We start from the raw sequence: 15,674 nt of genomic DNA on the forward strand, positions 1-15,674 counted from the left end.
AAGTAGAGAGAGAGAGAGAGAGAGAGAGAGAGAGAGTGTGTGTGTGTGTGTGTGTGCACAGATCTCTAGCTACCCCGTCCGTGCCCGGAAACAGGGGAGGCCCGAGCACGAAGCCCTCCTACCCAAACGGTATAGAGTAATATGCAATCATTTTGGCCGCAAGTCAGTATGCTCTATGTGACTACTACTACTATCTATATCCCAGCCCACCTTTGCCAGTTGGCAACCCCTCGCCGCAATGCAGATAGAACCGAGCTTGATCTGCATTTGGTGCTGAATCTAACTTCTATGTAAGTAGCTGTGGGCTAATATGGGATATGCCAGGTGGACTGATTCACTGGTTCGATGTAAGGACTAGGTTAGGTCTGGTAACTAGAGGGGAGTTTGGCAGGGTGGTTAGATTTAATTTAGCTTTAAGTGGGTGGGTGATCCCTTTTTGAACAAATGGTTTGGCTGATTAGGGTTTATTGCGATTTAGCAGGTTGGGCTTTTATTGAGAGGCTGCTGTTTTGCGGTGGGTAGGATTACTAGTTAGTTTGGTTGTATTCCTTTCCTAGTATAGCTACCAACAGCAGGTATGTACATAACTTATATTTATCAATGGAAAAAGATTTATTTCAAATATGTATATCGAAAATACAGTACTTATCCGACTATAATAGTCGTGTACATCGATGGAGGTGTAAGAAAGTATTACAGCAAGGATAACTGATAAATTCAACAGACTAATTCCGGAGGCTTGGACACACCTAGACCTGAAGACATTGCGAATAGTACGGGTTCCACTTCTTGCAGGTCAGACCTTGTTCGCACTCGGTGCTGCCCTGGTAGTTGATGCCGCCGCACTGGTAGTAGACCTTGACCCGGCTGGTGGCGGTTGAACTAGGCTGAGGGATGACGTCAGTTGGCGTAGTTGAAGAAGAGGAAGGGATGGCGGAGGAAGTGCTGGAAGAGGTGACCGGAGTAGTGCTTGGAGAGCTGGAAGAAATAGTAGAGGCGGCAGGAGGTGTGCTGATGCTGGTGCTGGAAGAAGTAGGAGTGACAGCGGCAGCAGTGCTAGAGAGGACGGCAGATGTGGTCTCAGGTGCAGAAGCAGACACAGAAGTAGAAGTAGAAGCAGAAGCCTCACCTCCCAAAACCTCCAAAATGCCCTGGTACGCGGGCTTCTTCTCAAAGTTCTCGTCCCAGGGGCAGGCAGCGCCGTAGCCCGGGAACGTGCTGGGCACCCAGGAGTACTTGTCGGTCCAGTCCCAGATGGTAACGCCGACACAGCCCTTCGTGTCGAGACAAGCACCGACGATGTTGGCGAACTCGGTGCTCTGCTGCTGCAGGTTGGCCTCCGTCGCTGGGGTCTGCATACGCACGTCAACCTCGGTGTAGGCGACCTCGACGCCGAGATCGGTGAAGGACTTCAGGTTGCTGGCGAGGTCCTTGCGGGCGGGGGTTTGGCCGACGGTGAAGTGAGCCTGCAGACCGACACCGTCAATCTTTCCACCGTAGGACTGGATTAGCTTGACGATGTTCTGGGCGCCAGTGGACTTGGAACCGCCCCACTCGATGCTGTAGTCGTTGTAGTAGAGCTTCACGTCTGGGTCGGCGGCAGCGGCAGCTGCGAAGGCGATAGGAATGTAGGCCTCGCCGATGGTCTTGTACCAGATGGAGTCGCGGTAGGAGCCGTCGTCGGCCAGGGCTGTTTTGAGTCAGTCTCTGTCATTGTGCAGAGGTGCTAGGAGATAACAAAAGTACCCTCGTTCACTACATCCCATGCGTAGCATCGGCCCTTGTAGTGCTTCACAACGTTTGTGATGTGGTTCTGCAGAACGGCAGTTAGGGTTTCGTTGGTCCAGGATCCGCTCGAGACTGTCTTGATCAGCATCCGATATCTACCATGACGGAGGCACGCGTTAAAATAAAACATACCCCAGTTAGGCAGCTGCTGGTGCCAAACCAAGTTATGGCATCTCAGCTTCTGATCATTGGCATCGGCCAGATCGGCAACGACGTCGCCCTTGGTGAAGGAGAATTCATTCTGAGATGGCTCGGTTGAGTCCCACTATTTGTTTCGTTCAATTGCGTCAGCCACGTATATTCTTTGGATTCTTCAGGAAGATGACTGGGTCTCACCTTCTGCGTGTTTCCTGGAGTGATCTGACCAAAGTCACCCGTGTTGTTTAGCTGGGTGACATAGGAGGTGTCGGTGAGTTCGGGGTTATCGGTTGCGGTGCCGAAGTAGAGGAGTCCCTTTGCAACGGCGGCGTCGTGCAGACCAGCTGCTTGGGCGCTTGAATTCTCCGTTAGTACCTTTGCTCGGCTCGAGATTGGATATTACGGTAGAAATAGCAGGGCAAGGAACGAACAGATGGGCAGAGACACCCACAGCCAGAGCCGTGGTCAAAGGCTGGAAACGCATTGCACTAAGTACTCGATGAAAAGAAGAAAAGAAGGTAAGAGTTGGAAAATCGGATCACCAGGATCACAGTTAAAGGAGCGAAAAGAGTTAACAGAAGAAAAGCTTATGTCGAGGTCGACTCCAAACATCTTATACGAATTCCCATTTAGACTAAGTCGACCTTCGTAGCTAAGATGAAGCAAGCTAAATTAAACCATGGATAGCCTCCACCCTAGACTCAGTTTCATTTACTCGGCATCGCAGGACTCCATCGCAGAGAATTAATGCCGGACTTCTTCAGCGGTTCGATTTGATTCATGGACGGCTGTTGGTCCGTGTGCGATTTAGAATCAAGCGTCCGCGTTAATCAATCTGAAACGGTTCCACGCCGTTGCTGACTCGGACATCAGAATGTCTCGGGCATTTCAGTTCTTATAGCCTAAATCGAGTGGAGACTTTGCATGGACCGGCGGTTATTCCTCAATGGTGTCGTTCTGGATTCAATAGTGGGTATAAGTCGATGGTTAGGGATGGCTCCACTGTCTAGAGTCACGGATAAATATCGGTTTCAAGAAGTAAATTAAGGGGATGGGGTCCTCTCGACTATTATGGATTGACGTCCGATGTCAGCGGTACTGTTGTCAGCCGAGGTTCTATTCATGGCATTCATTCTATTCTAATAATGTACGAACTAATATATTGTCATCATCATAACGGCATTCGGTCTATGTTCCCCACGCATGTTTGGAGCATGATCAGACGAACTGCATGGCTCCTATGAACAGGTGGACCCGAGCTGGAATAGCGGGGGTCCATATTCACACCTGAGAGCTGTATGGGCACACACTTGTGTCCATGTGGTGAAGCACTGACGGTCGTTGGCGGAAGAACTCCACAGTCAGATGCAGGTCTGCCATCCGCACTCACAGCCTAACGACCATCTCGCTGATGCCTCAAGTCTCGGGGAGGAGTAGCTCTTTGGCTTCCAGGAAAAACTAGGGAAACATTCTCAACCCTGCTTCCTCTTCTTTATTTCCGCAATGAATTGGCCACTCTTCGCGGTCGGCACAATGAAAAACTTCACCAATTGATCCACAACTTCAACCTTACTGCCGCTAAGAATCTGCAGAAGTGGCAGTTTCTTCCCGGCCTTGATCAATCCTCCAGTCGCAGTCTCCATGAAACAGTCCACGTTGTTCATCGTATATTCGTTCTTTGTATCCCACGGCAAGGGGAAGATGTATTCGAGATGGTCCTCAACGCTGTGCATTTCAGAAAACGCCTTGACGAAGTCCGACTGGGCATCCATGGGATAGAGGAACACAGCAGGGAACTCCAACGTGCTCTCGGGAGAGAGAGGATCGGGGACAAGACGAATCACCGCATCGTCCAAGTCAGCCGGTTTGTCCGTTTTGCGGGTCCTGATCTCTCTAGCCTTCAGTGCAACATCAAGCAACTGCTTCTCCTTGCTCTTTCTCTCTTCCTCCGCCTTGCGCTTAGCAGCGAGGCGCTCGATGACAGCCTTGCGCTCAGCGGTCTTCTCGGCCGCCATCTGAAGAGACTTATTGTTGGGATCGATAGCCAAGCCCCGCTTCGCCGCATCCTCAGCCTCAGCGATCTTATCGAGCTTCAGACACGCCATGGCGGAACGATAAAACGCCTTGATATTCGTCGGATTCAGCTTGAGAGCCGAGGCACAGTCAAGCGTACATTGCCGGTAATTTCCTAACAAATCAGCACCCCTCACACAACCCATAGCAATCGTAAAGAAGGAAAAGAGAGAAGAAAACCTACCCAGCTCCAGATTACACAACGCGCGATTGATATGAGACGCCTCCTCAACCTGGCGCAGCAACTTCTGCTCCGCATCTAAATCCTCCGGCTTCTCCCACTTATCCTCCTTCGCGAAGACAACGGCGATAGCCTTCGTATAGAACTCCTTGGCATCGATCCACCGCAACTCCTTCGCAGCTTCGTTACCCTGTTCGCGGAAGTTCTGGGCGACTTCTCCGCGGGTACCCTCATTCTGCAACGCGTGGAGGGCATCTAAAAACACATTCTCGCCATCTATACGTAGTCAAAGCGTAAGCCCAGGCCATCTTAGTAGCAATATACTCCCCCGAATCCCATAAAACACCTAACAAACAACGAAGAATGAAAATGGGGCAGGACATACTCTCATCCCCCGCCTTGTCAATATCCGTCATAAACAAGGGCGTCTTGTTCATCATGTCCACAAGCTCGTCAGTCGTATGCGACCGCACAGCCTCCATCGCAGGCGGCATCTTCGGCGCGTCCGGATTCTCCTTCTCGAATTGCTCCGCTCGCTCTTTATTCACCGGGAATGAGGTCTCGACCTCTTTCGCTGACGGGGCATCTTGCGTCTCAGGAGTCTGCTTGTTCAAGTTGAGCGACTCGTCGAAGTCGTCGGGGAGTTCTTCGATCTGGCCCATGGTGACGGATATTATCTCACTGGTGCGGAAAATAGCGGGGTGGAAGTTCCAGTGAAGTCGGCCATGGAAATCTGTATCTTTGCATCTGATAAATTGAAAGACAAACGGTGCAAACAGGAGGGGGGAGGGTTTACCCTACGTATTTCCTTTTCCGGATGCTATCCTTTACATAGTACCGTAGTATGGCTACGATCATCTGGTGGAGATCTATGGTTACTGTATTACCGTGCGATATCGGTAGGGGCAATAATAATGGGCGTCGCCTATATGCAGTCCGTTACCTCGGGCTGAATGACATGGTGGATCAAATCCTATCCAACTCTACGACGAGGCCGTCTACTCCGTCTATCGGGGCAACGCCGTTCTTCTTCCCCGCAAATCGGTCTCTTGGCCGAACCCTATACAGATCTATATAAAGGGCAATATGGAGTGGATAGAAAGATCCATTGAATTATATACTCTATAGTAATCCACTTGTTTAATCAATACCTTCTTCAAACGCATCTAGTATAATCAAACCGAGACAGACCACAAAAATGACTAAAGCAAAGACCTACAACATCCTCGTCCTCCCCGGCGACGGCATCGGCCCTGAAATAATGGCCGAGGCCACCAAGGTGCTCTCCGCCTTCAACACATCCACTGTGCAGTTCGACACCCGCTCCGAACTCATCGGCGGGTGTAGCATCGATCGCCACGGCAAGTCGATCACGGATGAGGTCAAGCAAGCAGCTCTCGCCTCGGACGCGGTGCTGTTCGCTGCCGTGGGCGGTCCGAAATGGGATAATATGCGGAGGGGGCTGGATGGACCGGAGGGCGGGTTGCTACAGCTGCGGAAGGCGATGGACATCTATGCGAATTTGAGGCCCTGCTCGGCGGATTCGCCGAGTAGGAGTGTTGCGAGGGAGTTTAGTCCGTTTCGACAGGAGATCATTGAGGGGGTGGACTTCGTGGTTGTGAGGGAGAACTGTGGAGGGGCGTATTTTGGTAGGAAGGTGGAAGAAGATGAATATGGTACGGTATCTCCATTGCTCTATTTATCTGCCCTTTACTATTACTACTATCTATCGGGGTTCTGTGCTAACGGAGAGAAGCAATGGACGAATGGGCCTACTCTACCTCCGAAATCCAACGCATCACCCGTCTCTCTGCTGAGCTGGCTTTGCGCCACGATCCCCCATGGCCCGTCATCTCGCTGGACAAGGCTAACGTGCTCGCGTCCTCACGGCTCTGGCGCCGCGTCGTCGAAAAGACCATGGCAGAGGAGTACCCGCAGGTGAAACTGGTGCATCAGCTGGCGGACTCGGCGTCGTTGATTCTGGCGACGAACCCGCGCGTGCTGAACGGCGTGATTCTGGCCGATAATACCTTCGGTGATATGATTTCTGACCAGGCGGGCTCGATAGTGGGAACATTGGGCGTGTTGCCGAGTGCAAGCTTGGATGGGCTGCCGTCTGAGACCCGGAGGAGGACCAATGGGTTGTATGAACCTACACATGGGTCGGCGCCGACGTAAGTTTTCTCATGCTTTCTTAAACTCTCAACACAGATATTGCTTGGAGTTCAAGCTAACGGTAGGTAGCATCGCCGGCAAGAACATCGCCAACCCCGTGGCTATGATTCTCTGCGTGGCGCTGATGTTCCGGTACTCTCTGGATATGGAACGTGAAGCACAGCAGATCGAAGAGGCTGTGCGAACCGTTCTAGACTCCGGTATCCGCACGCCAGATTTGGGTGGAAAGGCTGGGACGACGGAAGTGGGTGATGCGATTGTAGCTGTGCTGCGCGGGGAGAAACTGTAGAGCGGTATGGTATGTTTGATGCTACAATTAGGGCTTTGCTGATCATCTCTTCTGATGCTACTACCATTTGAATGTTTGCTTCGGACGAGATTGTTCTCTTTGTCTATCGCCATGAAAGAAAGAGCTTTGTCGATTGATCGATACGTGCTGAGCTCTTTGAGCTTGTCCGTGCAGCTCCTACATGGTCAAACAAAGGTTAACTGAAAGACATGGCTTTGATTAGTGTAGAGTGAATCTTATCAACGTCATTAATTCCTTTTATTCTAGATATACTAAAAGTCTGGTTAGTTTCTACAGATATTACTTATGAAACCTACCTGCATATTACCTTACATTCTACAAGTTCTCGTTGATCAATCTTCCAGCTGGAGTATTGACAATTGTCTCACCTTGGACGGAAGAGCCAGTACAATGTCGGCCACAGATCCCTGCTTGAGTCCAGGCTCCTGCGCAATGCGCCTGCAGAACCTAGATAGTCTCTCATCGGCCTCAAAATCCGCCCTCCTACGATCAATCGCAGACGATATTTCGGCCGTTTTCATCTGCATCTCCAAACAACTTTCGTGCGGCACGCTGAGCGCTAGACATACCAGGCCCATTCAAGACTTCATCACCACCATTAAAAACACTGAGCGATTGGAACAACAAAGGCTGCAGCAAGACTTAGGACGCTACCGTCAACGCGAACGACGGTGGCGGGCGGAGAGGAAGTGGATGCACCGCAAAGTTGAGGGCCTGGTAAAACACTCCGAAGAAATCCACAAGCAATGGAAGGTGCGATTGGAGAGGGTGAAAGGTAATGTCAATGGTGCGACAAGGGAGTTGGCGGCACAGAAGTGGACGTATGAGTTGTCTCGGTCACAGGCGGAGAGAGAAAAGATGTTGGGAAGAGACCTAAATGCGACTCCGGCCGAAACTCATCGGTAAAGGTGCTTTCCTCCGTACCTCTTTTAATTAAGACAGTTGAATCCACGAGATTCTTGTTCACATCCATGCTGGGAAGGTAGCTGTAGATAATTAATGACTGGTTGTGCGACAAAGTCCACCCTTCGGACTGGAAAAGTGGGAATGAAGTGGATGTTGACACCTCAATATACAAGGCGAAACCATTCACATGTGTGGATCTTGGCCGATAGCCAGTTAAGAATTCGTTGTTATCAGCAGCGGGACGAGTGGCGACAACCTTAACTAAGCATCGGGATCCATCTTGGAATGCTTTGAACGTTCCAGAGTCAGCTTTAATAATAGGAACCAAACACGCAGAATGCTGACAGCGATCACAGGCTTATCTGACGCAACTCGCGCGCAAAATTAGGGCGACGGAAGAAATGGAGCAGTTGATAGGCAGACAGGGACCAGTTCTCGCTGGTCGGGAAATCAAGTTCCGAGGTTCTTCGTTTCGGCGGCTTTTGATCGGGTTGCTGGCAGGGCCTGATCACGAAAACCGGCCAGGGAAAAACGTCGTAGATGATCTATCGCTTTTAAGATTTCTTGCTCCGTTATCGCAAGGGCCCAGTTGACAAGAAATCCTCTTGGGGCAAATGCCTCAACCCGTACCCTGGTGTAGACCCGAAGGGTGAAGCGGAAGTAGCAGCGATTAATTGTTTCCATCGAGAATCCACGGTCATCAATTTGTAGTATACTCCGGTTCTCCGTGGGGAGTGCCCCGTTGTAGAGGACGTTGTAAGGGACAAGCGAATGAACCTCGGCATTTGATACTGTCGGCCAAATTATTGATTCGTGCCGCGGGTCCACCCACTGCCTCTCTTCATGTGCGACCAGCAAGACATCGCCTCCTGGACCGAAAGACTTCTCTCATATTTCTTCCTGAACGTCTTCAATCTCTTCCTCTCTCTGTCATCAAAATTTGTCGCTGTCTCTCGAACCTCTCACTCACACCAGAGCGCGATCGGAAATAAGAAAAAAATTCACTGAGGCTTCCCTGACCCACATCTATACCCGCCTTTAACCCCAGACAAATTATCGGCCGAGATGAGCACACCAGGAGATTTTGACGCCGTACGGAGGGACATTGTCGCCCAACTGAAGAAGCCGGACTACGACGATGGTAGCGCAGGACCTGTATTTGTTCGACTAGCATGGTTAGTTTTTTCTCTTTTTCCTTCCACGTCTTGCTTTTCCTCAAAGGGCGACGTACCTGACACATCATCTCTAGGCACTCCGCAGGCACATACGACGCAGAATCGGACACAGGCGGTTCCAATGGTGCAGGCATGCGATATGAAGCAGAGGGTGGCGACCCAGCCAACGCCGGTCTTCAGCACGGACGGGCCTTCCTCGAACCAGTAAAGGAGAAGCACCCCTGGATCACATACGCAGATCTGTGGACATTAGCTGGCGTAGTAGCGGTCAAAGAGCTAGGCGGACCCGACGTGCCATGGAAGCCCGGCCGTACGGATTTGGTCGACGACTCGAAGGTGCCACCTCGTGGTCGTCTGCCCGACGCTGCCCAGGGTGCCGAGCACCTGCGTTTCATCTTCAACCGGATGGGCTTCAACGACCAAGAAATCGTCGCATTGGCGGGAGGACACAACTTGGGCCGCTGCCACATGGACCGAAGTGGATTCCATGGCCCCTGGGTGAACAACCCGACCCGCTTCTCGAACCAGTTCTACAACCTGCTCCTTAAGCTCGAGTGGACCCCTAAGACGCTGGAGAACGGCATTCAGCAGTTTGTGTATGTGGATCCCGATGCGGAGGAAGGCGATGAGCAGCTGATGATGCTGCCGACCGACGTTGCGTTGGTCACCGATCCGAAGTTCCGCGTTTGGGTAGAGCGATATGCCCAGGACAAGGAACTTTTCTTCGATCACTTCGCGAAGGTGTTCGCTAAGCTGATTGAGTTGGGTATCAAGCGCGACGCCAACGGGGTCATCATCAACTCGGACAATGTCAAGGGCGGATACATCTCCGCGCCCAAGAAGAGCAATACTCCAAATGGACAGTCGCAACGCGGTGGTGGTTGCCCCATGGCCCGGCTATAGATTTCTGTTTCGTGTTTACCTGTTATTTCCTTGTATATAGATAGAAGATCGGACATAGAGAACGGGTCGTTTAATAGATTTAGAAGTTTTCGAACAGTATTTCCATTGAGATCACACAGGTTATGATGAAAAGGAAAAAGAAGAATAATAATAATAAATCCAGGAGAAGAGTACTGAAGAAAAAACTGCAAAGGAGAGAGTAGGCGAAAGAAGGGATGGAGATGATAATAGGAAAAGAAACTGGAGTCGAAAAATGCGGGGAAGCTGCTCGCACAGACTGACTTATAGCCGTCCCGTCATTGGTCGACCTTCCCGACAACACATAATTTAATGCATGGGAAATGAAAAGGTTACTTTATGTCGCTTAAACAGGCAAAGAATTCCCCGGAAGCAAATGCCGCTCACTGACCCCTTTCTCCTTAAGTCATTTAATGCGGAGTGTTGAGACTGGTGTGGTGTGGACAGTTGGTGACTAGAGTGTGTGGGCCGCACGATATGTTGCTGGATAATACTTGGTTCCAAGAAATATATCTCCACAATCCACTTTTACGCTTAACAAATAAATTCATTATGTTATAATATGATTCAACAGGAAGAATAGGAGAAGCTATAGAAAACGCTCAAATGCTATGAATAATACATCATGTCTTCTGAGGAAAATATACCAAGAGGGATGTCAACGCAAATTCGGCGGATACCGCCGTGCTTCTGTCTCATCGACTCTTTTTCTTTTTGACCCTCGTGGCATCTGGTTTGCTGACATGTAAGGGCTAGCTACATTCCCGTGGCTGTGCAATCGAGCACCTGCCGCAGGTGCAACTTGCGACGGAGGCCTTCGACCGTCCATAGGCCTCGGCTGAACCTGCTGTGGTAGCGATGATGAACTCTGCGGAGCTGCAGTCAAGACGCTGGGATCAATATACTGCGGCATCGAGGTCCCCTGGTTGCTGTTCTGATGAGAATAGTTGAAGTTATTCTCGACGGTAACTGGTGCACTGTTCGTACTGTTAGCGTGATTCGGCTGGGGTGGGACAAATATGCCGTTGTTGAGTTCGGGGATACTGAGCTCTGGAAAACCGAACGCTGTATTACCGAGGTCGTCGATGCTTCCAGTAGCCCAATCGTGCAGAAGTCCGTCATGTATCATGTCCTGCAGGTCAAATGATGTATCGCTTAGTGTGCTATGCGGTTCGTGAGGATGTGTACTTGGCTGTACACTGTATTGTCTATTGTATTGCGTCGGATGCTGTGTGTTATATCCGGTTGGTTGCCGCGTAGTAGACTGTGTATTGTGAGATGTGTTATATGGTCTCTGGTGCTGCGTATTCGGCGGTGTGTTGTTGTATTGCCCATGAAGCTGGTCGTTTTGCTGTCCACTCGGCTGCGTAGTCTGCTGTATGTTATACTGGGCCTGAAGCTGCGAGCTGGATTGTGTACCAGATTGTGCATTATTTTGTACGCTATTCTGCGCGCTATATTGTCCTTGATGCAGGCCATTGAGCTGTTCGTTGATCAGCGCGGTGTCCTCTATAATAGACTCTAGACCCGACAATGAAGGGGTCTTGGCAAGTGCGAGGAGAGGTGAGATTTCAGCAAACATAGAAGCAGTCGGAGTATCAAACAACGAGGGCGATATCCTCCCTATCTCAGGTTGCGGCTGTGGTGCGGGTGCTGAAGACGTCAAGTGTCCGGCATCGATCTTCGATGGGCCCGCTGAAGATGGGCCGGGAATGTTAGTATGGCGATCAACGCCTGAAGGCTCCGTCGATATCTGGCCTTGGCCTTTTGGGCCATAAGCGCCTGAGGCCTGATGAAAGCGATCTTCCTTTCGATCGATGAGTCGCCTCCACGGAAAACCCGCCCGCGCTCTTGAGGGTTCCGAGGGGGTCCAGAAAATATGCCCCTGGAGGAGTAATTTCTGCTGGTCTCTGACCTTGACCATGTCACCTAATGTGTGCAAGGCCACATTGAGGACTTCGTCATCTGGATTCATAACGCGTTCATAGACAAGGAGCGGCACAGGCTTATTCTTCCACCAAGCTTCGGGTACTTTGTCGTCCCTGTGTGTTTGGGAGATACCTCCGACGATGATACCCGAAATCATGGCACTGTCATACATCTGGATCTGGCCTGTATCGACTTCTCCTCGCTTAGTGTCATTCCAGTAGACCCGGTAGTGGCCGTCCTTACAGTATATCCCGCCTAGCCAGCGGTATGCTGCTGTTCCTCGTTGACCATCATTCGTGATATAGTCGAACGAGATATCTCGGGTGTGTTTCTTGACGGGCACACTGCCGTCAAGAGTTACCGTCAGGCGCATCGGTAGGCCATGCAGCATTCTCCGACACTTCACGGCTTTCTGTTGGCATTTGCCGCAGCGGCTGATGTATTCCGATGCAAATGAACGGGAGATCAATTGCTGCATCGATACTCCCTTGATGTCTTCCGGGCATGTAGGCGGCGCCACCGTCGCGCTCTGGTATGCAGCATTTGTAGTCCTGCTCGTGCACGGGGAGCAGAACGTAGTCTGCTCATCATATGTGAACAAGAACTGGTTGAAGTGTTCGGTTGACACATTCCACATATCAAGGAGAGGAGATTGTACACCCACTCCGACATTCTCAGTCTCCGCCGCCATCACTGCCCAGAAGCGATCTCGAGAATCACCTCTTGTGCAGAGATCCCAATTGACCTCAGTGGCTTCAATAAACGCCTTTTCCACATTGTTGAAGCGCCCGCGCCATTCGGGATCTTTGCGGTCCAGTACGGTGGATCCGGCGTCGAGCAACTTACCGACGACAATGATACTGTCGATAGCAGAAGAATTGTTGCGGTATACGGGTCCGCGGCCTCTGTAAGGGTATTTATCGCCGTCCGCACTGAACACTAGTCTATCGTTATTGTCAGGATCCACAGCGAGTTTCACATGGGATGTAGCGGGAAAGGACCCGATATTGGCTTGCCGTAGATCTTCTTCCGCCGTCGCAGTCAGGTGTACCTGGCCATCCTGAGCAGCAGCGCTGCAATCTCGCGCGAGGTCGTCATAGGCGAATTGCATCACAGTGCGTTCAATGGCCTCCATAATAGATCGGGCCATGGCTTTGGGAAGACGCACTTTGGGTTGATTTCTGTTTCCCGTGCTATTGCCCGTGATCTGAGCGGTAGGTGTCTCGATCTCTTCGGGAAAATTGTCGATTTCCTTCGGTGCGCCAAATACCGGATACAGCATCTGTTCTATGTGACTATCTGGCCTGCTCGCTAGAGCATCTAGAGGCCTGTGGAACCCTTCCGCTGGAAGCCTGGTGGCAGGGGGTGGGTGGGGGTAATACCTACTAATGGGAAGGAGATCAGGGACATCCACCGAGCATTGCAACAGCCGAGGACCAGCATCTCTTGTCTTGAAGTCTTTGATCTGGTCGAAATCCTGCGGTCGATGTTTGTCCTGCTGGTAGTAGAAGAGCTTCCACAGGACTTTGAAGCACCTGAGATTGGTCAAGTCGCCCTTCACTCCCATGTCGATGCCCCAACTGTGATATCGAACCCACTTTTTCGCTTCCTCGCTGGTTGCTTTTCGAGCTTTGGAAGCCTCTTCTGCTGTTCGCCCACAGACTCGCCAGTTTTTGGGGGGCTCGGGTAGGTCAGCCAGCTTGACCATGGGGTAGTTGAGCTCAGGGTTATATTTAAAATCATCCTCCTCCTTTGCTGGTCTAGCATCATTTGCTAGTCTTGCGTCACTGTTTTCTGACGACATGGTATATGATTCAGATTAGCTGCACTTCGAACAAGATATAACTGAGTTCAATAGTCGAGGAAACGCAGCACAGATGTGAGACTATCAAGGTGAAAAGCAGTATGCCGTACGGCTTTTGTTCCAGGCATTCGTGATACCAACAGCTATTCCATGGAATAAAATGATAAATCCAGTTGAGGAGTCTCAGAAAGGAGTATCTTCTGCATCAAGGGGATCTTGATACCCTGGTTTATATTTTAAAGCGACCATGGTCCACACATGATTGTTCAACGCAGTCTATATATAAGACGGAACAACAAAGAGGAAATAAGGCCAGTTAAGATTATTTGAAAGCGAAACAAGGGCATTCGGCTCATGACAATGACATAAAGAGATTGTGCCATCTTTGTTTAGTAGCATCCAATGCTTGATGGATGCATAGAGATAGACAGTGTTGAGAGCCATTTTCAAATAATTGGAGCTGCCCCTGTAGGTATGCATAGCAATTTGGCTGTCCTAAGAGCGGTGTATTTGCTACTAGTTTAAGCTGCACTCTCCGGAGCCAAGAATTCTATGCTATCTTGAGCTGTTCAATGATTAGTCTAATCACCCAAAGATGAGTAAAAGCAGTAGTGCCACATATGAGTGGCATATCCCAGGTAAGTATCCTGGAGATGCTCTTTTCCTGAAGAGCAAGCGCATAGAGATGCGAGACATGGAAAAGTACGACAACGTAAGTAAGAACATTCACTATAGTTAGTGTCTCTTCAGACATATTAAGGCTGAGCAAGATAAAGTCTTGGCATATGCTCATGGAGGTCATATCAAAAAGGTGACTCGAAAGATGTCCCCATTGCGGAGACCACACTGATAAGCAGAGATATGGAGGGCACAAGAGAAAAGCAGTCGATAAGCGTAATATTACCATACACCTAAAACCGTAATATTACACTAATGTCACATGAGCCATGTCCCAGAAGACTAGTCTAGCTGTTCCAAGACTAGCGCGAGCAGAGTAAGCGAGCGCACAAATGCCCAAAGAGGCCTAGCGTGATTACCCGATCCCACAACGGGAGCCGAAGCAAAGTCCAAAGCAAAGTCGGGCCCTCGATTTCAACTCCTTCTCACCCCTCTCGCTGTCGACAATCAACCGCGATCCCGTTCGCGCCAACCGCCCATCATGTGTACGTTCTACTCCTGATCCCGAGCTGCTTCTGATTTGCAAAATTCCTGGTGTCTTGTCGTTCCGCCATTTTTCCCCGGATGAAAGAGACGGGTTGCAACTTTGTGTGGGAGTTATCGACAAGAGATGGACGGGGATGATGATGATGATGAAACAACGGCGTTGTCGGAAATACAATGGAGAGTACAGAAAGAAGAAGCTGACTGTGATTTTCTGATCTACAGCGCTCGTGTCCGGCGAGAAGACGAACTTCCAGTACATCTTGCGTCTGCTCAACACCAATGTTGACGGCAAGCAGAAGATCATGTACGCCTTGACCCAGATCAAGGGTGTTGGTCGCCGTTACTCCAACTTGGTCTGCAAGAAGGCTGATGTTGACCTCAACAAGCGGTATGTTTCCCGGTTTTTCCACCATCAGATATCTTGCAGAAGGGGGCAATTCATCATCATGAGGAAAGAGGAGGTGGCCACCAGGATCGAGTGGATGAGGACCGAAGATACAGGACAACATAGTTAACAGGATTCTTTCTCTGCAGCGCCGGTGAGCTTACCACCGAAGAGCTTGAGCGTGTCGTCACCATCCTCCAGAACCCTACCCAGTACAAGATCCCCACCTGGTTCCTGAACAGACAGCGCGACATCACCGATGGCAAGGACTCCCAGGTTGTTTCCAACCACTTGGACAGCAAGATGCGTGAGGATCTCGAACGCCTGAAGAAGATCCGCTCCCACCGTGGTCTCCGTCACTACTGGGGTCTCCGTGTCCGTGGACAGCACACCAAGACCACCGGTCGCCGTGGCCGCACCGTCGGTGTCAGCAAGAAGAAGGGCTAAGCCATACGAGAGGGTCACAATGCTGTGTTTTTTCCTTCGTACTTGCTGGTGGGGATGGGGGAATTCCTTTTTGTATGTTGGTGTGTTTTAACGAATTCTCGTGGGACCTGCACATGATCTGGTGTTAGATATAAAAATTGGCACGGGTCGGAAAATGAAACAATCATACCAATATGACATGAAACATAAAATCTTCATCCTTGTTCTAAACAGGGTCTGCTGGGACTAGACCTTCTTCCATTGGTAGAACCATCTCCCTCATGCCTCCCTGTGGCTGC

At 50.5% G+C, this 15,674-nt stretch overlaps 6 protein-coding genes across 6 annotated transcripts; 3 read left to right on the top strand and 3 right to left on the bottom strand.

Annotated features, from left to right (window-relative positions):
* Positions 1–749: 749 nt before the first annotated feature.
* On the bottom strand, positions 750–2,410 carry ANOM_004007 (putative endo-1,4-beta-xylanase; the record flags this gene model as incomplete). The annotated part of the gene is made up of 5 exons (XM_015549264.1): positions 750–1,690; positions 1,747–1,860; positions 1,921–2,053; positions 2,125–2,281; positions 2,358–2,410. The coding sequence occupies 5 exons, from the start codon at positions 2,408–2,410 to the stop codon at positions 750–752; spliced, it is 1,398 nt and encodes a 465-aa protein (XP_015408316.1).
* Positions 2,411–3,398: 988 nt separating this feature from the next.
* Positions 3,399–4,842, bottom strand: ANOM_004008 (HSP70/90 family co-chaperone CNS1; the record flags this gene model as incomplete). The annotated part of the gene is made up of 3 exons (XM_015549265.1): positions 3,399–4,114; positions 4,184–4,456; positions 4,566–4,842. 3 exons carry the CDS (start codon positions 4,840–4,842, stop codon positions 3,399–3,401), a joined length of 1,266 nt encoding a protein of 421 aa, XP_015408318.1.
* A 536-nt stretch (positions 4,843–5,378) lies between these two features.
* ANOM_004009 (3-isopropylmalate dehydrogenase) lies at positions 5,379–7,571 on the top strand (the record flags this gene model as incomplete). Its single annotated transcript, XM_015549266.1, has 4 exons — positions 5,379–5,856; positions 5,937–6,354; positions 6,425–6,640; positions 7,010–7,571. 4 exons carry the CDS (start codon positions 5,379–5,381, stop codon positions 7,569–7,571), a joined length of 1,674 nt encoding a protein of 557 aa, XP_015408317.1.
* Positions 7,572–8,636: 1,065 nt separating this feature from the next.
* ANOM_004010 (peroxidase) lies at positions 8,637–9,649 on the top strand (the record flags this gene model as incomplete). The annotated part of the gene is made up of 2 exons (XM_015549267.1): positions 8,637–8,746; positions 8,821–9,649. 2 exons carry the CDS (start codon positions 8,637–8,639, stop codon positions 9,647–9,649), a joined length of 939 nt encoding a protein of 312 aa, XP_015408335.1.
* A 676-nt stretch (positions 9,650–10,325) lies between these two features.
* On the bottom strand, positions 10,326–13,400 carry ANOM_004011 (uncharacterized protein; the record flags this gene model as incomplete). The annotated part of the gene is made up of 1 exon (XM_015549268.1): positions 10,326–13,400. The coding sequence occupies one exon, from the start codon at positions 13,398–13,400 to the stop codon at positions 10,326–10,328; it is 3,075 nt and encodes a 1,024-aa protein (XP_015408336.1).
* A 1,101-nt stretch (positions 13,401–14,501) lies between these two features.
* On the top strand, positions 14,502–15,578 carry ANOM_004012 (40S ribosomal protein uS13). Its single transcript, XM_015549269.1, has 3 exons — positions 14,502–14,563; positions 14,787–14,952; positions 15,099–15,578. The coding sequence occupies exons 1-3, from the start codon at positions 14,560–14,562 to the stop codon at positions 15,394–15,396; spliced, it is 468 nt and encodes a 155-aa protein (XP_015408337.1). The 5' UTR covers positions 14,502–14,559; the 3' UTR covers positions 15,397–15,578.
* The last annotated feature ends 96 nt before the right edge of the window (positions 15,579–15,674 follow it).

Source organism: Aspergillus nomiae (assembly GCF_001204775.2).
Source record: "Aspergillus nomiae NRRL 13137 chromosome Unknown contig00082, whole genome shotgun sequence".
Taxonomy (NCBI): domain Eukaryota; kingdom Fungi; phylum Ascomycota; class Eurotiomycetes; order Eurotiales; family Aspergillaceae; genus Aspergillus; species Aspergillus nomiae.